The sequence below is a fragment of the Poecile atricapillus genome, chromosome 3, assembly GCF_030490865.1.
Source record: "Poecile atricapillus isolate bPoeAtr1 chromosome 3, bPoeAtr1.hap1, whole genome shotgun sequence".
Taxonomy (NCBI): domain Eukaryota; kingdom Metazoa; phylum Chordata; class Aves; order Passeriformes; family Paridae; genus Poecile; species Poecile atricapillus.
The window spans coordinates 96,599,886-96,626,158 of record NC_081251.1 but is presented as its reverse complement, the minus strand read 5'-3'; the positions used below and the strand labels follow the sequence as shown (position 1 = coordinate 96,626,158).

At 40.2% G+C, this 26,273-nt stretch overlaps 1 protein-coding gene across 26 annotated transcripts in view; it reads left to right on the top strand.

Moving 5' to 3' along the window:
• The window catches only part of ESRRG (estrogen related receptor gamma), a 387,839-nt gene that overhangs the window by 22,188 nt on the left and 339,378 nt on the right, over positions 1-26,273 (top strand). For 7 of the 26 annotated variants that reach the window (XM_058835831.1, XM_058835827.1, XM_058835837.1 and 4 more), the window contains exon 1: positions 3,885-4,116. The exons of 16 other annotated variants lie outside the window; for them this stretch is intronic. In XM_058835831.1, coding sequence (XP_058691814.1) covers positions 4,019-4,116 — 98 coding nt within the window. In that variant the 5' untranslated portion in view covers positions 3,885-4,018. Of the gene's footprint in view, positions 1-3,877; positions 4,117-26,273 lie in introns of those variants that run through there. 3 more of the 26 variants (XM_058835841.1, XM_058835855.1, XM_058835866.1) reach the window with 3 other exon arrangements.

Here is a 26,273-nt window from a genome sequence, read left to right as displayed (position 1 = left end):
CCAACATCAAATCTATCATGATGCCTCCATGGTGATATTTACATCTATATTATCACCTGTATTGGTTTCAATGTGTGCTGGATATTTTAGAGAGCAAATAAAAGATAAGAACAGTGTGAAAACCCAAACAATTTTAATTGTACACACAGCACAAAATACGAGCGTATTTAATACAATGGGACAGAGAATCTTGAATGATTGAGTAGTACAGAGCTACTAATGGGAACAGCAAGTAACTTAGGCATACAAAGTTCCAGATGATTATATTAGTTTTGGTTTAAAGTCTTGATAGATGAAAAGGAAAAAGCAACTATTATGGAGGAATTTTAGTGGGAAGAATATAGCCACTCATTTTGTGATGATGCAGAAGGTATTCCATATGTTGATTAGGATCCATGTGCATTTAAAAGTTAAAAAGAAAATCCAGTAGTCACAGTTATTATGTATATGGATAGACTGAGAAAAGGACACATTTGGGATCTGTGCAGGAATCGAGACAGATTTAGATGAACACTTTCAGACTTAATATTTAAGTGAAGTCCTAAGTGTCTGAATAAAACAGGTAGGCTATGTTTCTTGGAGCCTCTTTGTACTATTGGATTCTGAGATTGATAATTAAAACTGACACTGCTTATTGAAAATTTTGAGACTAGCTGAAAGGTGGGACTTTTTTAAAAGTGTCACTATGGTTCTGCTGGACTTCTGTTTCATTGTGGTTACCTTCAGTTATTCCTCCAATTACAAGAGCCACAAATCTCTCTTTAAACGAGAAAAGTGTGTCTCTTATTACTTGACTGCTGGAAACAAGGTTTTAAAATCTTAAACAAATATTGGTGTAAAAACTGAAAATTTATACTAGTTTAGTCATTTGTTGTATTAGCTGTCAGTGTCTTCTTGATGATATGTTCAAATTTTAAGGCCGTCATGAATTAAACAAGCATTCTATATTGTTACAAGCAGCAGATATCAGGAAGATAGGGCATGGCCCATCTTGGACACCTGTACTAGTTTAGACTTTAGAAGAGCAGGCAGTGGGGTTGGCTTCCAAGGGCCACCCTTTCTATCGAGGATAGGATGTATGGAGACCTAGAGCTCCTTGCGTCACATAAACTCAGAGTCAGCCTCCCCTTCATTTTTCTCCTAGCTCTTGCTCCCTATCCTCTCTGAACATATTTCTGTGGTCCTGCCTTTTAGCCAGACTACTTTGCTTAGCCAGACTACTTTGCTTTGCCCTCTGAAAGTTGGAAAATGGGCTTTGAATTGTTACTATTCTCCTTGCTGGATACAATGCTGTGAAAACAAAATTCAGTGAGAAAATCAGAAAGGAGAGAAAAGGGCAGACAGGGTGCTTCAGGCTGAGGTGTTATCTGGGAAGACTGGGGGGAGAAAGATCTTGCAATTCCAGTTGATCCCATATTCGGAACCTGTGTATATTTTTACAAAAGAGGGTAGCTGAAGGTGCTGTGTCCTTGGATCTGTGTTGGCCCAGCTGTGTCCAGGGAGCACAGTTATATAGGAGAGGCAAAGAAGAATGGAGTCAAACTTGGAGGGGGATGTCCTTCAGCCTTGACAAGTGCCAATGGGTCTGTGTGGGGTAGTGCTGCTGGATATGTATTACTGCTCTTGCAGCATTCACAAGTCTCAGCTTTTCTGTGCTGACAGTTGGGTATTTAGAAGCTGTTGAGGAGGAACTTCATTCACAGAAATTCCTGCTTCCACTGGGATTTTTTTTTTTTTTTACTTGTCTTAAATTAGTGCCTTGAGTTTCACCTGGCAAAAGAAACTTGTTTCACTCTGTGCTGAATTTCTGACAGAAAAAAAAACCCTCTTCTGCTATACTAGAGTCAAAAGGGACCAGGTGGACAAGTGCTGTGAGTGAGTTATGTGCGGTGTGGGCAGCAGGCTGGGCACTGGAGCACAGAGAGCAGGCGGTTCAAGGTCACTCATGGCCCTTCGTATGGCACATCTGGGAGCAGGATGCACAGCTGTGAGCTTTAGTCCTTTACTTTTCTCCAGCATGCAATCCCTTTCTCACAGCTTGAGCAACAGAGGGACAGAAGCTGTGCTTTTGCAACACACATTAAATATGGTGGTGTCAGTTTAGGCATGGAAAGGTGAGGTGGTGTGTTGGAGGTAACGTGGGCAGACAGTGAGCCCTGCCTCATAGCCAGGATTTTGAGTGGCTGCCTTGCAGTGTCCCTTGGGGGAGGAGAGCAAGATTAAACCTGCTGATGCTGCCACACACTTTCATTTCTCTGGTGTGACACTGTTCAGGTGTGGATGGGATCCTTCTCCCAAAGGAGAGAGACAAATGTGGGAGAAATGCCAGTTGAATCAATATGGTTACCTTCCTGTAAATGGTGCCTACTTTTAACAAAAATTATTTTGGATGTTTCACTGATCAGATTTTGTTTGTTCTTTTTTTTTTTTATTTGAAGGGAGGTGAGGACATGAGCTATGAGTGTCTCAGAAAATTGGGCCACAAGCCCTTACACTTGTTTGTGCTTGTGAATGAGTGTGTGCACACGTGTGCAACGTGCGTACACAGACTTGGCTGTTGTGTATACACTGGATCTCAATTATTTTGCTGTTTGAATCACAGAGCATGTTGTCTTGATGTACTGTCAGTTTTGGTTTCTGCCCTTTGAAATAAAGTTCAAAATATTAAAGAAATAACACGCAATATACTAGTAGCTAGAATAGTCATAGTGCCTGAGGGGAAAAAAGGGTGGTGATTAATCTGTTTTACAAATGCCCAGGAAAAAACCCTCAACTCCTCCTAACCAGACCCTGCAATGGTGCACTTTTAAAAGGGATTCTTCTAAATTTTTTTTCTGAGGTTTTCTGACTATCTTGGAGAGAGAAGTAGGTCCTGTTTGGGAAGCAGCATGCAAGCTCTACGGTCATGCTCTGACTGAGTGCCAGGGGAATGTGTGGTCCCAGTTGCTCTTTGGAGAATCACCCTGGGCTAAATGGTGAAACAACTACATCTGAATGAATTATTGATAATTCTTTGACATCAAATGTGAGGATGTGTTTGGAGTATTGCTTCCCAGTTAGGAGTTTAAATAGTTCTAGTGATGTATTCTTTTTAAATGTTGCTTTTCTGGTCTTACTAGTTTGCTTGGACAGCAGTAAGAGCTGCAGAAGCTGGTGCAGGTTCTGCCCATCCCTGGTTTGGTTCTGGAGGGTCAAAGCAGAAACTAAGGGGGCACAAACAGATATTTGGAGCCACACTGAAACTTTGGTCAGAATACCAAACTTTGCAGAATTTGGGATGTTGTGCTCCATGGTTTAATCCAACAGGGGCCAGGCTGGATCTGACTCTAGATAAAATACTAAATGAAAAGAATGAGCCACCTCCCACTCCCAAAATCTTTTAATTTGAACTCTGTATCAGAAAAAAAAAAGCGCTGAGCAGTGCGTGACTGATGCAGGGCAGGCTCAGGATTAATTTAGGATAAACGGGATGCCTGTTGCACTGAATTTAGAAATTCTAAGGCAGAAAATGCTTTTGAGTGTAGCTAAGAGCTTCTCATCTGCAAATGCCACAATCAAGACATAGCAAAAGGTATTGTGGCAAATTCTGCAGTTCACAGTCCTGACACAGTCAGAACCTCCTATTATAGTGAGGGAGACTTCTGCTTGTATCACGGCTGCCTGGGATGCAGGATTTCAGAGTGGCATTAATAAAAATAATACAATAAATATACAATTTCAAAAGTCCTGCAGGACATGGAGCAAATGCCGGTGGTTTGAACTGGGTGAAGTTGTCAAAGGTTGCTTTGCTCTCCAGAGCCTGGCAGTAGCTCCACTGAAATGTGATGCCATTGGTTTTCAGCAAAGGTTTCTTTCTGCAGGGCTGCAAACAGAGATCAGCTGCTACTGTGTATACACAACTAGGGAGCAAATCAAGCAGCACATTTAAGCAGCCTTTTTAACCCTGAGACTTTCCAAGATTTCTTCTTCACGCAGGAAGTTTCCTTTATATTGTCAGCTGTAGCACTTTGCTCATGTAATGAGATCAGAGCTAGAATCACTGCTGCACAGTAGAAAGACTTCCTTAAGACATTTGTCCTTGAAACTGCACCAAACTCTTGGAAGAACCCAGAACCTGTAAGTATGTATGATATAGGCAACAATAGCACGGTGCAAAGCTGCAATCAACCATTATACAATATCCGATTAGCAGAGCAGGAAGGATTTCTTTTTTCCGATGTTATGTTACATTCATTTTCAATTTGTTCTAAGGAAACAAATCAATTCGGGCTTCTGATACAGTGACTTTGCAGTAGATGAGCTAGTAGTAATATGTTTGATTTAACTATTTGTTGCTGTCATGTAGCTTGTGGGACAAATATTGTAGCCATCAAACTGTAAAGAACTTTTCTTATGATTTTAGGCATTTTTAAAGGATTTGGGGGTCCATCTTGCAAATAAGTTTCTGCTTTGCTCTTTGATTTTGGAAACCCCACCCTACGCCAAACTATAAATAACAAGGCAAACGGAATTAGTCCTTATTGTTCTTAGGTGGCAATAAAATATATTTGTTTGCAGGCTTAATTTAGTCGTTAACAATGTTGCTCTGTTTGGGGTGTTTTTTGTCTTAATTGGATTCTACTCAAGGCTGTCTATTTTGTGTTTTACTATCTTGTCTGTGTCTGTTTAAGTTACTTTGCCGGGACTGCAGTCTGGTTAAACCTGTATTTAAGCACTATTTATATTCTGAACACATTTCTGGTGAAATAAGTGTTTGAGATTTTTATTTTTTTTTAAAGCCTTGAACAGTATTGTTGTATTAGCAGTGAGCGCCAGAGGAGGCACAACATGGATGAATGTCAGACATAGACCTCATAACCCAAGTCTTCCCTGTACTAAGTCTGACCCAAACGTGTCCACTTTGGCAACTGCAAGTAATAAATACCTTGAGCTCCCTTTCAATAAATTTTTCATACACAGCAATACTTTTGTTTATCAGATTAATTTCTCCCAGGTTAGCCTGATTGATAGCTGGATTGTGGTTTCTTAAGAGCTTTCTCCATGAAACCCCACTGAAGAGCTGCATTCCATTTAACCAGTGAATGTAAAAACTGGTAACCATGGATTCAGCCACCACTAACTGTCGAGAGCAATGACTTGTTGTAAACAATACAAATGAGCCAGGATAGCAGAAGCAACCAGACATGAAATTATTTTAATAGAAATTACGGTAAAGGTCATGTGATACTGTATTGGCTTGAATTCAGTGTTAAAGGGAAAGTATTTCAGTTTTTCAGGTTTGATTTAAATGCACATCTCCACTGGCCTCACGTCCATGTAAGACCTCCAGAAGGGCAAATGAAACAGTTCTTTGGAAAAGCCTCTGCTTAATTGTACATTGTGACTTAGGCCCTGACCCTGAAAGGATCCTGTAGGAATAGCTACAGTATGTGAATAATCAGTGGGATTATTCCATACTAAAAATTAAGTATGTTTGTAGGATTCAGACCTTTTAAGATAAGTTAATAAGAAAAAAAATATCTTCTAAGGAAATAATAACCTGTCACTAAAGGTAAGTAATGGAAATGCAGGTTTTACTGGTGGTGTGGGGTTTGACTGGAGATTTTTGTTTGCTTGTTTCAACAACATGAAAAGAAGTTATATTTATCCCTTTGTTTTTAAACATTATGACTTTAATTTCTCATCCAATGTGCCTCAAATCCTTTTCCTAATTTATAGCCTCTCTTTTGGAAAACTGGTAAACCATGGTGTCAGCTATTATAGTGTAGCATGGTGATAGGCACATGCAGATCGCATGAGCAGCCGTGTGTCTTGTCTCAGGAATTTCCATCCCTACAAAATCTTTGCTGACTTCCAGCTGTCACATGGCTGTCACTCACAAATTCTCACCATAACCAAATCCTCCTTGCCTGGGCATGCGCTCACCAAACCTCTCTACATACCCATAGGCACAGGCACCAATGTCTCTGCTTAAGCACTTTCTCTGCATAAATGGGTCTCTCCCCCAAGCCTGCTGCATTCCACTAATGTTTTTTCCTTCAATTTTTTTCCTGGGTGCTACTTCCTTATGCCTGTCATTTGTAAAGAGGAACCTGGAATAGGAATAGTAGTCATTAAGAAATGCAAGCAAAATTAACTCTCTGTGTTATTTAATATAACATTCCAAATTGGTGTGAATTTAAATTCAAAACTTTCATGGCCCCCTAAACTTCTTCAGGAAAATTAACCCTTACTGTTCTGTAGGCAGAATACTGTCACCTTGCAGTGTACTGACTTACTGTTTAGTGTATTTCTATTTTATGACATTTATATAATTTGTAAAACTCAGATTGTGACAGTCCTAGGCTGGAACTTTAGTTATTTTTATTTTTCTAGGTTATTTCTATATTTCATACGTGTTACATACATCTGTGTTGTTTTACCAGTAATTTTGATTTATATATTTTTCAACCAGAAATATTTCAAACAATTCTCATCAGTCTCTTACAACTGACCAGTCTCAGCCAAGCATAGGTTGCCACTAAAATACATAGATAGATACAGGACAGATCTTGCTCTCCCTATTCTTCTGAGCTGCCTTGCCAGACCAAGGAGGCAATTGCTCCTGTGAGTTGGAAAGGTGAGATTTAGTTTATACATAGATTAACAACAGGCAAAAATAGACTGACTTCTATTGAAAACAAATACTTCTGAAAATTAAAGGAAAAGCATTTAAACAGAAATATTTGGGGGGGGGGGGGGTTGGTGGGTGGGAAATGCCAAATTGCAAAGTATTTTCTGTTGTTTGACTTTGTGCATGTTAAGAGTATAATGGTATCCTCCTGTATATCAGATCTGCCAGTATATTAACATTTTACCAAAAAGGAGGAGGTGGCTGGACAGGAAAGATACCACCTTGACTTTGCGTCTTTATCCTGGAAAGGAGCCAGAACTGAAAGTAAAATGCAGGTGAAAGCACAGTGAGACTCCAGACCAATATCCAAGTAAATCAGGGAAACCACACTGGCCTCCTTACCATGAGCTGATTACAAAGCATCAGTAATTCCTTCACCCCTTGAAAACCAGGTGGGGGCTTCATCAATCATTGAGCCTGCCAGAGCAAACCATGTTTCAGTCTGGAGGGGATAATGCAGTGTTCAGGAAGGAAGGAGTGCACCATGACTCCATGGACTTCATGGCATGGGAAAATGGGCAGTTTTCCTCTTCTTAAAGTATCTTTGGCATCTTTACGATTTGCGACATACGTGCTTATTCTGCTCTCCTGTATTTTGCATTGAATACTGATTTTGTAATGCAAAATTTGCAGGAGTTAGTGAGTGAGCTGCCAGGACTCTTTGCCCATCTGCAGATGATAAGAACTGGGAAGCAGGTCCCTTTGTTTCTCCCATGGTTTATAAAGGTCAGATGCTGGTTGATGGGCAGCTGTAGGAGAATTTTCATTTGAAGCAGAACTCTGGGAAGATGTATTTGAATCCCGAGAATGGAGACCTCAGTGTTTTAGCCATAGAGGAATTTCGGTTATTGCAGTTAGTTAAATGTTGCAGTGCATGCCTGGGATCTAGCAGAAATATTTACCATTAAAATAATTTGTAATAATTAATGATATCTGTTTTGTGATACCGGTACTACAGAATAGTAACATTAAGTTACATTTTATTGTTGTAATTCTATTCTACTTTTATGCCAAGATCACTTTTATCAGTAGGATAGTTTGTATATGAAAATATCTTACTTGCAATCCTTTCAACTAAATTCAAGGGGGATAAGTACAGGCACCTTTTAAAAATTAAAAATGGATTTGTGATATCGAGATACGAGGAGTAGGGAATGTAGGGTAAACTGTTATCTTCATCCACTCACACTTTACTTCATGGTTGAGACAGCCAACAGCACTGCAGGTAAGTGAGGAATAAATAGATAACTTTTGCCAGGTGGATTCCTGGTTATTAGAAACTGGACTGAAACTACTTAATTCCATGGAGCATAGCAAACTAGTTGGCCACTGAATAACAGAATATTGTCCTTTGAATTATTAACTCTTTGTAAACATTACAATGTTTTATAAATTTCTGCTCCTTTCTAGTTGTACCTCTTAGCTGGTTTGGGGAAGTGAGGTGGTTTTTTTTGAGGACTTCTGTAGTCATTTTGTCTTTTGAACATTTCCAAATGTGCTTCTTCCCATGAGTTATTGAAGGCCTATGATTTATGGTTTGTAATGTTCTCCAGGTCAGCATAACTGTCATAGGGTCTAAAGACAGGACTGTGATCTGTATCAGCTGCATTAACTTTCCATTAACTTTCTGTGACTAGAACGCGTCTTTGATTATTCTGCATTATTCCTTTGTACAAAATAAGGTCGTTCTCTGTGTAGTTTAGTTTTAACAGAACCAGACTGTCACTGACCATCAGCTTTTGCATGCATAGACTCTCTCCTTCCTGGCAAGGCTTTAGGCCCAGATCCACAAAAGGATTAGATGCTTTAAGTGGGACTTAAGTGGGATTTAGGCATTGAAAGCCCAAACTGAGATCCTCAATATCCCCACTGAACTGCCACCTAACCTTAGAAGTTGCCTAACCTGTGTGAGTGCCTACGTTTTCAATATCCAGCTTTCCCAGGTGGCCAGAGATGTGCTTTGGATGTTCTCAAGCACTTCCATCCTGACAAGGTTGAGCCTCTCTGCTCCCATCTTTCCCCTCACATCCCAGTGGAATTCAGAAAGTACAGACTCTTGTTGCGAAATGGTGGATTTCTGTGTGTGATACCTCTCACTTTCTCCAGCTGTGTCCTTGAAGGAAAGGACCCTCCAGCAGGTTTCTTTCAGGAGCAGCCTGAGAACCTTGAAAAAGGTATAGAAAATAAAAAAATTGGGTACTGCTGCTTAAAAATGGAGATCCTAGAGATGAAGTGGGGCTACACGTGAGTGTGGCCTTGACCTTCTCCTGCCGGCAGCATTGGATTGTTCTTGCTTGGTGGTGGCTGCTCCTGAGTTGGGTGGCACAGGAGGCACAGGAGTGACTAGCAGGGCTGAGGGCTCCATGGCACAGGCACAGCACCTGAAAGCTGGGTACTGGGATGTGAAATTAGCATTGCTCTCAGAGGTTTTCTTGGACAATCCAGGCCCTGGTGTTTTGTAACAGAAGTATTTGGAGGAAGAGCTCTTTTCTGCAAGAAGTCACTTAGGGTTTCACCTGACTGTGATACATGGTGGATATTTTGTTTTTTGAAAGCCAGACTTATTGGGGTGTTCCATGTGCACACCCAGAAATAATAACCACTTTTTTTTTAGGGCTTCAGTCTTCATTTCTGGAGCTGTGGCAGGATTGATAGCTGTCTTGCTCTGTGGAGGCCAAAGCAAATGTCTTGTTAGTAGCGGAGTAAGTGGTCCTGTGCCATCACTTATTTCTCAGCTGTACTGTGACATTTCATGTGTTCTCAGCCATGTCTGTTGTTTGTTTAAATCCTGCTCAGTTCCTTGATTTATCAGTTTTCTGTAGACTTTTGTTCAAGTAGTCCCAAATGCTATCCTCTTTCAAATAGATGCATCCTTATCAGCAAATAGTCTTTCATCAATAGCTTTAACTCTTTCACATAACTCTGCATATGTCCACTTTGACCTTCTCTTCTTTAAAATGCTGATTTTTTTTTTTCTCTAATGTGAGGACAATATTTACGAAATCTTTTAGAATTTCTCCTGAATCATTCTGTCTTTTGTGACAAAGTACCTTTGATCCACATTATTAGATAGGAATATTTTTCTTTTTTTCTTCTCTTTTTTTTTTCTTCCTTGAGAGAAAAAATTCTTCTTAGGGAATCCCTAGTTTTTTAGTTTGTCAAAGATAGCCAGATAGAATAATCTCAATATGATTTCTTGCTGCTTTTGATTTATGGACGTGTGTACAATCCTGAAAACAGAAACTCAGAATGTAGAACATATTTGTATAGAAGTATAGCCTGGAAATTATAAAAGCACAAAAAATATATATTTGTAAATTTAGAAACTGCGGTCATGAAAAGCCTATATACTATATACAGTGAATAACCTTAACATGTAATAACAAGTGCAGTGTTTGTTCCTTAAAAAGCCTGGAAGTGTGTATATACAGGTAGGTAAAATTTGTAGGACTGTCTATGATTATGACATCTTAATAGCCAAGGATATTATTCATGTATTTTTAAAACTGATACATGGAGATCTGTTATTTTAATGGAGAGTATATGTTGTAAATTAACCTGTAACTTTCAATCTTTTCACTTTGTGTTTTCATAATAGCATGCTTGAATTATTATACATTTATTTTGGCATTTTAGTGCACCCAAACATTGTGAGCATTAGTTCATCATACATCATGAACATATGACTATTGTATGGAACCAATTTTAGGTATAGGAAGTTCAGCAAGTATTGTGCCTTGGTGGTTGCCAGATCACTTGCATGCTTGCTAAATCCTATGCACAGTGCTTCCGTTTGCTGGGTTACTCATTGAGCTTTTAATAGTCAACTTAATTTTAGTTAAGGTTCAGTTTAGTAACTCTTGCAATTAATGGAAAATATTGTCAGCATTCATCTGGTAAACCATATTACTTATGAAAGGCACACACGGGGTATGTGTGGAGGTAAAGGATAACAGAGCGATTCTGGTGGATCCCATTGTGACTGGCCTTTAAGGGTAAATTACAGAACATTTTAATCATTGCAGAAAATGGAATCTGGAGTTTGCATGTAGGAGGAAGTTTGGTCTCCCTTGCTCACCATTGCTTGCTGCACTGACAGCGGCTCCATGCAGGGGGTCCCTGGCTGCCTGTCAGGCTGTGGGCTTCACATCAGTGCTGGTGAGGTGCTGCTCCTGAGAAGGGCTTGGGGTCCTCACAAAAGCAAGGGTTCCTATTTGAAGGGCAAGATTTTGAGCCCCATCTTGCTTATCTGCTTTCCCTTTCTGAAAACAACTGAGGTATCAGAGGCAAATCTGCTGCTTGACTCTTTTAAGGCAGTTTTATAGGTTGTTGAATGGGTACAGGTAGAGGACTCCAGGTGAGATTTTTTTGCCCTCATGTAAACAGAGATATGATTTCAGCCAACCTCTTAGTGTCCTGAAAAATGACATACTGGGGACAATAACCATAGCTAAGGAGTAACTTGGAAATAAAGGCAAAGGTGCAAACCAAATGCAGCAAGAGAGCGTTTTTCCTTTTTTGCCAGATGAATGGGTTAAAATGGATGCATCTGTCTGATTTTACTGGAAAACAAAAGCATGTGTTCCCACAGGATGGACACTACAAGGACAGTTACAGCAGTGTCTTGTCCTGTCAACAGTGCTCATGTCTGATCTGGGATTTCTCAGACCTGTAAAAACTCAAAATGCATGGCTCTGACAAAATATGTAGAAATTGTATAACAGAGGAGTCACAAGGGCATATGCTGTCTTTATCATAATTGTGTCTCTTCCTCAGAAGTAAATGCCAGTTACTTCTGAGCAGAGGGAAATTCAGGTGTGCATGTCCTGGTCCAGTCTACTGTGCTACAAGCCACTGTCCTGAACCTGTGTTGTGTGTGCAGGGTCCTATCCCAGTTAGAAATACACTGGTTTAAATAAAGGTAATAGTATTTTTTTGCCTTAGAAACCTAGTGTAGAAAAGTAGAGACTGTTGATAGGCCCCCTGTTGAGTTGTGTGAAGAGCAGACAGAGGAAAACTCTGATTTGTAGAAGAATGTAGGAAAGTGAAGATCTTTGCATATGAAATCACTCTCCAGCTGTAAGGAAAAGCATATGAGATAATGTTTGGCTTCACTGAGATCAGTGGGAATCACTCTGGATATCACTGTAGGTTCTGCACACTCGGGTGCTGCTCTTGCCAGTGACAGAAACCCCAGCAGAATCCTCACCATTAGGTTTGATCTTTACAGGAAAGGTATCACTGCTGGTAATATTGTGGAATAAAAAATTACTGCCAAAGACAGGGGGTTTAAAGCTTTCTGTTTTACATTTTAACCCTGTTATTCTGAGTGATATCAGTATAGAAATTGAAACATCCTTGGGACTTTTTGCAAAGGAGGGCAAGAATGTTGTCTGTTTCCCCATATTTTTCCAGTTACAGGAAACTAGGGATCAAGGTTTTGGATGCTAATCACAGGAGGCCTTGAAAAATGAAAAAATAGCATAATCTACCTTAAAAGAATATTTGTTTGTTTGTAAAGTTGTGTGAACTTCTTGGCAGAAAGGAGCCATAAGAAATTCCAGGAAGTTATTCCTCAGTGACAGAAGTCTGTATTTAGGTTTCTGTTAGTCTCCTTTATTTATAACAAAACCTTTGAATATAATTTCCAAGATGTTCAGTTATCAGAAACGAAGTGATAATGAGGACAGAGGGTAGGTCATGAGTCTGCAAATAAGTGTGAGATGGTGAGCTTAACCTACCAGGTGAAAGAAAAGTCAGTATAGCAACTGCATGAGCACTTCAAAGCATGCACCTAGTTTGCTGCACTAACTTAATTATCCCTGCTATAGATACGTTTGACAAACATATCTATAGCCCAGATCCTGTTACTTCTCAGTGGGAAATATCAGAAGGCTTCTGTTTGGTTGCCAGTTGACTGAATCCTTCCTTCTACTTTCTTGCATTAGTCTTTTCAAGGACTTTGCCTACCTCTTTGCTGATCTGATGAACAGAAACTTAGCTCTTTCTGCTTAATCGTGGAAAATATTGTAAGATGGAGAATGATGCAGACCGATGGGATGGGTGTAAAATGATTTTTAAGTAAGTCTGATGAGGATTTAATCCTATTGTAATAAAATACTGCCTGAACCAACCAAAAATAAGCTTTTATCACTCATGCTGAATCAACCGTATTCTGGTGTCAGCACTATTTCTCAGCAAGCATCTTGCTTTCTCTGTGTAATAGTACAGGGTGTTTTTGAGCATCCCAGTGTTGTCAACTTTCTCCACAAACAGTGTGATGTGAAATGTAAAGAGACAGGAGTATCCCAGCTCTTCCATTGCACAGAAATGCAAGCTAGTGCCCTGTTCTTTGACACTAAAACATGGCCTGCTGTTGGCAAGCTGTGGGATTTAATAGGCAAAAACTGTGGGGAACTTTTCAGCTTTTTAGTCTTTCTGCTTCTGTAGAGTCTGTTATGCAGGGAGGTACAGCTTATAAACGTGGTCATTTTTAATTCCTGTCCCTAGAGTCTGGCTGACAGATTGGGAGTGCGGAGGACGGGAGTGGGCTGAAAAGACAAGCTGAAAACACAGGATGTATACATACATTAAAATGGAGCAAAACAAAAATAAGCTAACCTAGGTGAACACAGATGGGATCTGTTTCAGGGCCACTCTTAACACCTGTTTTAGATGGCCTGTGGTGAAAATCATTAGCTTAAAAAGATGCTATTTATGTCTTCCCTGAACTGAGTTTACACAAACACCAACAGTTCTAACTGGAGAGAATGGAGATCAAATTTTCTTTGGTTTTTTTTTTTGTGTGTGTGTGAACAACAGTATTTTCATTGCAAACCTTAAAAACCTTAAAAAAACCCAACCAAATAAAAAAACTTTGACAAGTATTTGTTTTGATACGCCATTTATATTGGCTACAACCCTTGATCAGAAGCCCATCGGCATTGATGTATGCAAAATATTAAGTTGTCCAACAAATGTTTAAAAATCATCAATGTGGTTTCATAGGTGTAAATCTGTAATCGACCTTCAGCCTTTTGAGGTGTTACTGTGGGTTCCCACTTTTGTAGCAAAGACCAGAAGTTGTTGACAGAAGCTTTCTGATTTGAGAGTGCAGGTTAACATAGGAATGTTTTATCAACTGACTTTGCTCTCCATGCAGATTTTGACAGGTCATGCTGAAAGTAAGACTTTGAGCTTTCCAAATATTTCTGCGCCATGTTGGCATTTGAATTTTGTTATGAAACAGTCCTTCTGTGATAATTTCTGCAAGCTTGTCTCTTTTGGAGGAAGGCATTGACTTTTCACTATTTTTGTGAAGCTCTTCATGGTTTTATCTTTGTTTCTTCTATCATCATATTTTTTATTTTTTCTTGATTGTTAAACCTACTTTTTCCTTGTATCAAGGTTTTGATAATAGGCATTTATAGTTTGATTATTGACTACATTCCTATTGTAACTGAAAGGAGGACTGCATCTTGCATGAAGTATTACTTGCACATACAGTAGTAGTTAGATTAACATAGGTGCATGGTAAGCTGTTACTTTTCTACACAGAATGTCTGAAACAATGTATTAAAAGCAATCAGTGCATAAGAAATGAAGGAAAAACTATTCCTTTAATGCACATATCCAACTCTCCATGCCAGCTGCAAGAGAATTGCGCTCATACTTGGAGGTAGTGATGCAGTCTAATGGAAAGGGCAAATGCTTAGGAGTAGCTTGCATTCTGCCTCTTCCTAGTCTGCACAACTTTGTAAAGTATTTTGAGATTTTTGGATGATAGAAAAAGTTAATTACTATTTAAGCCTGCTTAGTTAGATAGTAGGCTTCAGTCTGTATTATTTTTGGTTTGTGTATTACATGAATAGAGTGTGAAACTGCTAGGTGACTCTTTTGTTCTTGCATACGGCACTTCCCTTTGGCCTTTTTTTCTGGCTTAATTTTATTGGGTGGTAAAGGATACAGTAGTTACTTGAGCACTGAGGAGGTGCATAAAGAGCAAACATATAGAACTGTGAACAAGAGCTGTTTTTTTGGGTGCCTCTGGAAGAGTGATGACCCTCTTCGTGTGTTACTGTGGGGCAGTGACAGGTGCATGCTGTCCCGTGATTGTCCATGTAGCTGGTACTTCTTCAGTGTCCAGTAATGTGCTCCCTGTCCTGTTTTGCTAAAAGGCCACTTATCTAAATAGTGACAGGCAATCTAAGGGTAGCTTCAGAACCCACAGATGACAGATCTGTATTTATGGCTTTAATAGTTTCTGTGCAGCTCAAAATCATAAGACAGGACTTCCAAACTTCCACCATCATAGAGGCACTTTACCTGCTGTGCAATATCATGGCTGCAGCAAACCCCTTTTCTATCTGGACTGTGCACAGAAGACCTGTACAGCAGCTCAGGTAGCACAGGCTACCCAAATACTCAGTTTGCCCTTCTCTCTGGGATGAGGGCAGCAGGCTGGATTTTTTCCATATTGGCATGTAATAGCTCACTTAGTACAAGAAACATGCAATGTAGCTGGAGAACCTTGCTCTGAGTAATCATCTGTAACTGCAAGTGAAGATTTCTAAAAGCAGATCAGTAATCTGGAAAAATTGTATGTATTTTGTTAAAGGAAGTCTCTGAGCCACGAATAGATGGATGTTGGGAAGAGTAGTCTGGGGAATTGTCTCTACACGCCTGCTCCTTGACCTTCACTAAGCATCTGCTGTTTGCCATGGGCCCGGACAAGCCAATCAGCCTAAGTGGCCCTTTGGTTTCACCTGCTGGGGCCATTCTAGGTGCAGCAGGACACAGATGACCGTGAATATATCAGTGTGTGTATGTGCAGGGATGGCTGAGTGGATGTTTACTGGGGAGTATACAGCAGTGGGCACATAACTGCAGCACATCATAATCCCTTTTCTGATAATTCCTCTTATTTTCATGTTTTTTTTTCAATGTTCTTGACTAATTAAAGACCAGCATATTCAACAAGCTCATTTACCTTTTGTGTGTCTCCTGCAGAGAGAACCTAAATGCCTGCAATTCTAGCCTTGTGTTTGTAATTCAGTGTGTATGGTTACCAGAATGCCATGGACTTTTAATATTGTTATTATTATTATTATTTTGTTTAATTTACTTCTTGTTTAAGAAGCTGTAAAAATAAGGCCAGGCTTTGACAAAAAGGGATGGTCTAAAACTGATGCTAAACAAATAGTCTCTTAGCACATCAGAAATGGAGAAGGGACCCTTGCATCAGTTTTTGTGCCTTACAAAGTGGCAGATGACACTTCCCTTCGGTGTGGAATGTGAACATTGCCTTTGTGAATGCCAGAATATGATGGTATCTTGTGGCACCGTGACATCACCTGCTCATTTTTAAGGGACTGTTGCACCTCTGAATCCTAGGGGCTTCTGTAAAATATTATTTAGTTAATTCAAACCCATACTTGTCTCCAAAATATCCTTATCTAGAGTTTCTACAAAGTCTATAGAGGCTTGATGCATGATGAATTTTTTTTAATCAAGCACCTGCTTTCTTTGCCTAGCTCAGTTATGCAGCAAGGTTGTTTTTACAGTATTAAGAAGTGAGCAATATATTCCATATGCCACCAAGCTTTGTAAAGAATCCTGCTGATGACAATTTCACAGCTGCTGAGAAATAGGCCAAGCCTTCCCTATAAAGTGACAGTAAGGAAAAGAATATCTATTCAATTCGTATTGGCCATGCATCCTCCCCAACTTTTTCCCTCTTGAAGGAAAATGTTAGCCCTTCCGAACTATGGAACAACAGATGGTGACAGAAACCAATTTCTTCTGCAAAGCCATTTGGTCAGGAAGTATCAAAAAATGTTTTGGAATTGTGAAAATGAATTCTTGGCTGCAGGGCTACCAGCAGCCTACTAGAAATGAGACATGAAGCAACTGCTTAACAAACCCGAGAGCCTGCTTGGCCCTGAGAGAAATGTCTTTGGTCAAACATTTTGGATATTAAGAACTTTATATACGTAGGGTCTGGACTTCAAAAGTGTTCTGAGTCTTATGGATGTTATATGGATTAGGTTGTTAATTTCTGGTCACTGGTTGCTTGACCAGCTACCAAGAAAGTAGCCTTCAAAATATGCAGAATGACCTCCAGCTGAGACAAGCTTAATATAGCTCCTCCTGGCCTAGTCAGGTGGAACCTTCCCTTTTGGCTCAGCCGATTTGCTGCCCACAGACCATGAAAGTCCCAGGGATCTGGTGACATAGAGGGACACAAAATTAATGTAGAAACAGCACAGACCACTCTACTCACAGGTTGTGTTTAGTAGGTTGTGTGTTACCTGCAGGTGTGGATGCAGCAGGTTCCTTTGGCGATTCCTGTACCTGACCAAATGCATCTCCTTGGAGAGCAGCTGAGAAAGCGAATTTGTTTATTTTTTGGAAGTGCACCGTAGATGTCTGTCTGTGCCATTAACTCTCTGAAATAAACATCAACATGTTTTTTCCCCTCAGAATATCCATAGTGAGTCTTAGCCACTCCTAGAAAACGGCTTGAGAGAACGCCCATACATGTGGAACATAAACTATAGTTGCTGAGCCATCTTGTTTTATCTATTCTGTTATAAACGTATACCAAATTGTAGGTTAATGTCATGTCACCAGAAACACAGAGCAGATGGATGTATCTTTGCACATATTGACTCATGTTACTCTGATAAAAGGAATTTGTTTCTCTCCTTCTGTCAAGCCTGCTAGCCTCTGGCAAGGGATGCAAGCCTCAGTGAGGAGAACTTTACCAATAATGTTCAAGTGACCATCTGATTAAAATATACTATCATTGGCCAGTACAGATAGCCTGCACAAACAACTGTTTGGAGTAGCCAGTTAAATTTCTTATGTCTGTGTAAGGTAAATTAAGCCAGGTAGTGTTGTTTCAGGTTGAGGAGGCTTTGAGGATTTAACCCTTGAGGAAGTAGATACTCCAATTTTATAAGGATCCTTTCAAGGCCCCAGTATTGGGCCCTTCAGAGACTAATCCCAATAAAGCAAGTGCCAGGTCTCTGAAATGTACGTTATTATAGAAAAGTGACACCCCCTGAACATGAATTGCAAATGCTGTGTATTAGCTACCAAAAATATGATTTGCAAAGCGCCAGGAAAATCCTGACAAATAAAATAACTACAGTTGTGCCGTGAGCATCTGAAACACAGATACCCTCTGTATTTCTGTTTGTGGTGAGTGGTATTTGACTTGATGAGAGCACAGTTCCCAGATTGAAAACACGTGAAGCTGAAGTCAAAAGGGAGTCATTGTAATCATTAACTGACTCACCTTCTAGATGTGACAAGTAATGAACCATTCTAAACTTGCCTGGAGCTTTCTTTGGGACAATACCCACAGGGGAAACCCTCTTACGCTCAAGTGAAGCATTATCAAATGGGCCCTCTATTTTCCCCAAATGCCAGCTCTTTTCTGTCTTGTCTCTAACCACCTGAGGACATATAACTGCTGATCTCAGCATCCCAGCCAACATTTGCATCTCAGGGCTCAAGTACAGGATAGTAAAATCCCCAACACAGCCATTTTTACAAAAATTGCATATGCTTTTTGTTTGCTTCTTTATTTCTTATTAGCTTGCTCCCACAATAGTTTTAACTGCCCGTGCTGGGATTTTCATGTTAGTAAACCTCTTTAACCAGCATTTGGCTCTTTCCACTTTCTTACTTTGATTTGGATGACTGCCTGAAGCACCTGCTAATGGCCTGAAGCGTTGGAGCCGATATTTGCAGTTTGTGTCCCACGCTCACTCTGTTTTGTTACCTGCCTTCTGGAGCACCTGCTCCGTGGTCTGAGCGCAAGAGCTTGCTTTCTACCTGCTGACAGCAGCACTCCTCACAACTCTCCTCAGCTTTGTCCTGCACTTTGTCCTGCTCTCTGTAGCCCTTGCCTCAGCTTTGCCCGCATCTTCAAGGTAATGTCAACGTGTGCTGCATGGTCTAGTGCTTGAGGGAAGAATGGTGTTGCCCATGGTATGTAGGAACAAAGGTGATGCCCACATAAATTGACGACTGTGGTCATCCTAAAACCTTTGCTGTGGCATTCACCGGCAGAGATTTTTAATTTTTAAAAAATAGGTTTTATAGTGAAATTCTGAATTAGGCCAGCTGGCTGAAATCAGCTTGTAAGTCAGCAAAGGTCAGAACCCACATGGCAATTCAGTGTTCTGGAAACACAAGAAAAAATGTGCCCAGTTGACAGAGAGGGACCAAAAGAAACTCAGAAGACCTGAGGAGCACTCTTCCCTTTCTCCTGCACCCGCTGCCTTTCGAGAAACTGCATGCTTTTCCATGAAGTTGCTCCTTATGCCTATGCCTAAGTATAGAGAAGGCTTTTAGAGGTAGTTCTTTCAGCTGTGTGAGAAAATCCTCCTCCTTGTCAAGGGGTAAAGCTAATGGAGGTTTTCAGGGGTAACAACTTCCAGCAGGAAATTTTCTTTCCATTCTACCTTGGGAAGGATTCGTTTTTTCCCAGAGTCTTGATCTGTGCCAAAGGTATTGTTTACATGGATCTCCCCTCTCCTAATAGGTGGTTTTGTTTCTGTGTTAGAAGGATGCTGTTAACAGCGACAGCAGAACTCAAGTATTGGCTTCCTCCTGGTCCCCTTGCTGACAGTGTCATCCTCTTCCCCAGAGAGCTGTATTCCTTAATGCAGCCACGCTGTGCCCCCCACCCACCTTCCACATTGGTGCTGGTGCCTGGGTTGAACACTGAGGCTTGTTCATACCAGAGACATCTGCTCTTGCAGAAGTGGGCAGGGCAAGGATTGATTTTTTTTTTTCCCCCCTTCTTGCTTTCCTTTGGTTGCCTCAAAATAACCCTAATTAATTTTGTGGAGAGTTTAGTGTGCTCCCATCATGGGATTGCTCTTTGTGCAGATCTCTTGCATGCTATATTTAGGTATGGTTTTTGGAACACCATGTGACCCGAATCAGATAACTTCTGAACTACTAATCATGTCTTTGACGCTGACTCCCTCCGTGGCTTTGGGGCATTTTACGGTTGTTTTCTTATATACAGAATGAAAACAGATATACTCGTCTGCCTTGTAAGAGCTTCTGCTGGGGTTAACAAATATTTAAGACATTGGTTTAAACTAAATTTGGTTTTATTGTTTCTACTGTAATCTTAGTTTTATTGTTTCTTAGATGTTTACCTTTCTAATATTATTTGTTACCATCTTAGTTTTCCTTAATGGATGCCCCTCTTTCACCATTTTAAAAGAAATTTCTTCTGTGTTGTAGATGAAAATAGGGCAGAAAGAAAAAAGCTAAATGCCCTCATTTCTTGCCCCATGCACATTTTCTTCCTATGTTTCCTAGTTGATTGATCCATGGAGATGAAAAGCCCAAAACATTGACCTGAACTATTTCCCCATGTGCTAGCTACATCCCCTTTTTAACATGGGAAGTTAGTTAGTTAAAGTTGATTTTTGCCTAATTTTTCAAGTTGTGCAGCTTGACTTGTATCCTGTCCTCTTGCACTGCTCAAGGCAACTCCAGCCCTGGAGGAAGCTGGGCTCCCTTTGGCCCCACACGCAGCATGGCTGGGGTTTGGAGCCTGTGGTCCATTTCAAGGCATCATCTCTTTGTTGTTCATGTCCGTAATTGCTGCTTTCTTTGTCTTGGGTACTTCTGCAGGGAGCTGCAGTACTGGGATTTCTTCTGGCTTCACCTTTTTTTGCTCTAACCCTTTAAGATCTTTTCATAGGCAAATGGATCAAAAGACCTGTTTGTCCTTTCAGTGGTAGGAAAGGAGATCAGTTTGACCAGGTAGCTAGTTGGATAAAGAAGAGGAGAAATTATGGCTATGCTTCCCATCCTTTAGGAAGTAGTGAACAGAGAGGAGAGGATTCTTCCTTATTTAAGTCAAATTTATTGTCTAATTATAAATAGTAGCTTCCCCCCACTCCCCTTTTTAAGTCCTTCAGAATTAAATCCTTTGCTCAAGTGCTTATTCTTGCCCTTCTACAATGACAGAAAGAAAAATAATAAATAAACTAAAAATTCAGCTTTAAGAAAAAGGCCGATAATGAAATATCTGCCAAAGACTCTGCAATATGTGTCTGTCAGAGAAAAAAAGCAAACATTCTTATATTTGAATCTCTGAAATGTAACTGCACCAGACTAGTTGGGGAAAATTTGTTTGAAGATGTATTACGTTCCACGATCAAATGGAAAAAATGGCACCTGTCATCATATTTAGAAAACAGCTGGGTAACATGGCCAAGTGCCATAGTCTCTTTTCACATGGCCTTTATGCTGAAACCATCCAAGCTCCATTCTCAGCAACTGGAGAAACCCTGTGCCTTTAAATGGTTACAGAAACATCTACTTAGGGGGGCCAGCTCTTATTGCAGCAAAGCCTGCTTCTGATGCTTCTAATTAGCAGTTAATGGATTATACTTTACTTTTATAACCAACCCAGCAGGCACTCTTCTATAGTATTTTTCAGCTATTTTTGGTAGAAGATATATGCAATCGCACTGCTCTTCATGCTTTCATTTGGAGCATGCAGAAAATATTAGCAATAAAGCACTATCTGAAATTATTTTACCACTCATATGCTTAATTTAAGGTTGAATATGCATTTCCTCAATGTATTTTCTTTCATCTAATATCTTAGAAAACTGTAATGGGTTAATTGCCCTATCTGATCTAGACTTTTATGCAGAATCTCCTAAATACATACTTATTATTAATTAAAATATTTATATACCCAGTGAAAAGCCTGGGTTTTTTTGCACTTGCAAACACAGCTCCAGTATGTATTCATTTAGAAAAAAATGTTTTTCTAGGTGAGTCTGGTACGGATACATTCAGAAGATTAGATGGGCTTGTAGAAACTAATGATTTTTATCCTTGCTTGGAATTAAAATAGCAATGAAGTTAGTAGCATTAAAGATTTGCTACATGTGTGTATGTGTTTGTGTGTGTGTGTGCATGCCCATACACATGTGGAAATATATGTGTAAATATTATATATATACAATATCCACAGTATGTATACCAACTTGGGCATGTGAATATAAATATATGTTTAATACAGAAGTAAACTTTCATAGGTTTTAGTTGGAAGTTTATACTGTTTCCCCCATCAGGGAATTAATTTGTTGTCAGTTTGTAGCAGGAAACCTAGTTTACTGAGGCTGTCTTAGAACCTGCTCTGTTCACTCAGGATGTGTTTCCAGTAGGACAAGGTCTAATGTTGGTTAAACTGGAACAGGAGGGGGAGCTCTCACAGCACCGGCCAGGAAAGGGGAGGATGAGGTACCAAAGCCTAGGAAAAGAGGGGTAGAGGCAACCACCTGCAGCTGCAGGTGAGATGCACCATCATCACTCTGTTCCTAATTACTGTGGTCCCTTCACCAAAGTGGCTTCTCCATCCCTTGCTTACTTACACACACACACACACACACACAGACACACACACACACACAAAGTAGTTGTCTTAAAAACACAGAGAATGGCTTAAATTCCAGGTTAGTTGATAAGAAGCTCAACAAAACCCATCAATGTGCTCCTGCATCCCAGAAAGCCGACCATATCCTGGGCTACAACAGAAGCACCATGGCGAGCAGGTTGAGGAAGGGGATTCTCCCCCTCTCCTCTGCTCTGGTGAGACCCCACTTGGAGAGCTGTGTCCAGCTTTGGAGTCCCCAGCATGGAAGGAATGTAGACCCATTGATTGGAGCGAGTCTGGAAGAGGCCACAAAGATGCTCAGAGGGCTGGAGCACTTCTCCTATGCAGAGAGAAGTTGGGATTGTTCAGCCTGGAGAAGGCCCTGAGGAGGTTTTATAGTCTCCAGTACCTAAAGGTGACCTGTAAGAACGAATGGGGACACTTTTTAGCAGGGTGTAAGCCAAGGGAAAATGGCTTTGAACTGACAGAGGGCAGGTTTAGATGAGATATTAGGGAGAAATTTTTTACTGTGAGGATGGTAAGACACTGGAACATGTTGCAAGAGAAACTGGATGCTTCAGGCCTGGCAGTTTTCAAGGCCAGGTTGGATGGTGCTTAGAGCAACCTGGTCTGGTGGAAGCTGTCCCTGCCCATCGGAGTGGGGTTGGAAGTTGATGACCGTCGCTTCCAACTCAAACCATTCCATTATTTTACGGTATTATGACTTGCAGCAAAGGAAGTGCCACCTGCAAGTCTCCTGCTTTGAAAGCACTGTACTTGCTGGGTACAAGACTTTACAGCACTTAACTGGTATGGTCATGTTTGTTGACTGCAGTGAATTTCAAAAGGTTCTCCAGAAAAACTAATATTTTTACACTATTATTTTTACAGAGCAAAGGCTAAAAAGAAAAGGAAGGGAAGGAAAAGGAAAAGTTGGATAGTGGTTATTATGTGAAATAGCTCCCTGACTGTGATGAGACATGGGCAGCTTACTTTCTGTCCTGGTTCTTTAGGAGGATGGATTTGAGCTTTTCCTCTGTCATGTAACAGCACAGTGGAGTAGGAGGAGGAGACTGGCTGTGCAGGGGATAAAGAGTTATTTTTTCCCTCCCCCTCCCAGCGCCTGTCTGTGCTGTAGGTGGGGAACAGAGGGATATCTCCTGGGTAGAGCCAGTCCCACCTTTAGGGAACAGGTCTTCACTGTTTAATCCACGTTCCTTTCCATTTTCTTCAGAACAGTGCAGCAGAAGACTACCCTGTTCTTGAATCAAGGCCACAGCTGAGTTTCTTTGCAATTATTTCATGTTTGCTCACTTGTAATCAGCAGAAGCTATTCTGAAATGTTCAAATGTGCTGTTATGTTTCCTTTATGAAATAATGAGATTAATTAATCTTATTTCTTTTCCCCTTAAGAGAGCTCCCTCTCCCTTAGTTCTGCTTTCTCCCTACACTTCTGCAAAGGTAAAGTCCATCTTTGTGCCTGCACCATCTTGTCATAGTGCACTGTAAATGGTGTATGAGGGCTTCAGGATTTGCCTTTTCTCAGCCTCTGTCTGAAGTGTTGGTTGAAGCACGTGGCTCCTTAGAGCTGCATTTCTGACCTCCACATCAGAGTAGTGAAGACAAGTCTGAGACATCTCAAGTTCAGTGACAGCATCCCAAGATCTCCATCAGCCAGAACTGTGGTGTTGCCCTGCTGAGTTTTGTCTCTTGGCAGTTTTGTGTCAGGCAAGCCAAGCTTTACAGTAGTTGAGGTTATTGAGGAGAACTTCATCCAGAAGAGTAAGGCTCCCACAAGCAGAGTTTGGTTTGAGTTCTCAGAAGGTCAGCGTGGGAAGCTCCCCATAAAAGCCGAACTTTGATGTTGTCAGCCAAGACAGATTAAGAAGATTTGGGAACATTTTTTTTCCCTTCTTTATAATTATGTGAAACGCCGGAGACCTGTGAATAGGGTATTTTTAGATTGTACTTTCAAATATACGGTATCATAGTATGACAGCAAATTAAAATTCTTATCAAATCTTTTTTTTTAATTTTTTTTTTTTTTAAGAAATGTAATGGAACTCATAGTAGAAAGTTTGATAAAGAGCAGTGTGCTGCTTGGCACAGAAATTCTGCTCTTGTTACTAAATGAAACATCACTGGTTGCTCCCATTTAGATGAACACTTTTGGAAGTTCTTTTTTTTAAGGCTAGCGGATTGGATTTCTAATTTTAACTCCTACGGTTTATAATTAGAAACATTTCCAAACTTGTTTACAAACACCTACACTTGACAGTATGTGTCTGCAATTTTAGAAAGACTCACTTGTCACTTCCAGTGGGGGTTGAGAGGGCATCTGAGTTCTTTGTGTTTGTACAGTTAGTTTCAGGACACTGAAACAAAAGTGCATTTTTTTAAAATAAGGGTATGAGAATGTGATGTTTCATGAGAGGGTTGCAGGCACCTAATCAGCAAACAGGTCTTACTGAGTACTTGTGGATTATTTCAAAGTCAGTAGGATTGATTGTTAGTGGTCATTTGGAGGAAGATCTGAACTGGCACCCAAAGGAGAAATTCCAAGAACTAATTTTAGCAGTTGTGTCTCTCAATTGGAAAGGATGCTTTGCAGGTTTTCTCTTTTAATCTGTACTTAAGACATATTACTTTCTTGCCAGCTGTCCCTAAGAAGTTATTCAGAAAGAGCTTTAAATGACTTTTGAAAAAATTATTGCATTGTTATTTCATATGAATTTGGAAGTAAGTTGCTGAGTGTACAGTGAATGGTGGAGCATGGTTCCCCTTGCTCCTGTGTGGGATGTGTGTATTAAACAAGTTTGTATGCAACTTGTTTGCAGTGTAGTGAATATCATACTATGTTACTCACTGGTCAAGTGTATATCACATTAGAAGTGATCAAGATACTTTACCAAATTTTAAAAATAAAATTCTTTTGGCACTTTATATCTGACTTTTAGCTGCATCACATAGGTTAACAATGTTGCTTATCAATTTCTAGTGTAATGGGAAAGATGGTTGTTGCTAAAAATTGATGTTACGTGGGAGGGTGTCAGGAAGAACCCTCTAAATATGCTTCAAGGGTACAGGTGAACCAGAAGTAGTCAAAGCAGACTTAAGTAGTAGTGTCATAAGGTGTCCTATTGATTGCTTAATGCTCATGTTGTTCCTAATTAGTATGAAAAACTTTGGTTAATTAGACCAGCCTGTTTGGCTCTTATGTCCTTTACCAAGAACCGTGGTCTTCAAGAGACTCCGACATAGAAGAGGGTAAGAAAGCCACATAGCAGAATGTCTTTATTTTCTGCTGTTTTGGTGTCCATAAAAGCATGGACCTGGTTCTGTTTGAGGAATCCACATTGATGTCAAAGGATCATGTCCTCAGAGGCACTTACTCTCTATTGGTCTCACTGAGAGTGGATGTAAGTGGAATTAGGCACCTAAATACCTTTGTGTATGCTTGTTCTTTGGAGGCAAACCTGCAGTGTGCAGCCAGTGTGTTGTGCTTGACCCCTCTGCAAAGCACACAGCAGACTCACTGGGGGGCTCTTCCAAAGCAATTGCTCAAAAGTAAACAAACAGATAATTACATAAAGCTTCTGAAGTATGATGCACAGGTCTGGAGAATTAGGTTTTGCCTTCTGTAAACCAGCTGTGCCTCATATCAGTGTTTCTGAATTCCTTTAAGGAAGTACAGTTTTAACAAGCATTCACTTTCTGTTACAAACAGGCTTTAAAAAAATTTTACTTTTGAAACAAGTAGGCTAGCTAAAATTATGATGTTACTTAGATACTGCACAGCATAATTTCTTAGCAAGTATAGCTGCAATTAATAAATTGTGTTGCAACCGTATTAGGCTGCTACCATGTTTGAAAATAGCTTCAAACACAGCTTACAAGCTCCAGTGTTGTCAAGGTCCCACTGCATCAGAGTTAGAAATACACGACATTTTAGAAATGGCTCATGATTCAAATATGACCATAGAAATTAGACTTAAGTGGAATTTAATACCACTTCTTGCTTAACTAGAAATTTCTCTTTTTCTGATGAATTCTATCTGGAAATAGCACTTTCACAACTGATGTACTGAGAGAAATGCCAGTGTTTCCAGTTTTCCTCTATTTTGGTTTGCTCGTGTCTGCTCTATGCCCACTTTCTTAAGTGTTAATATG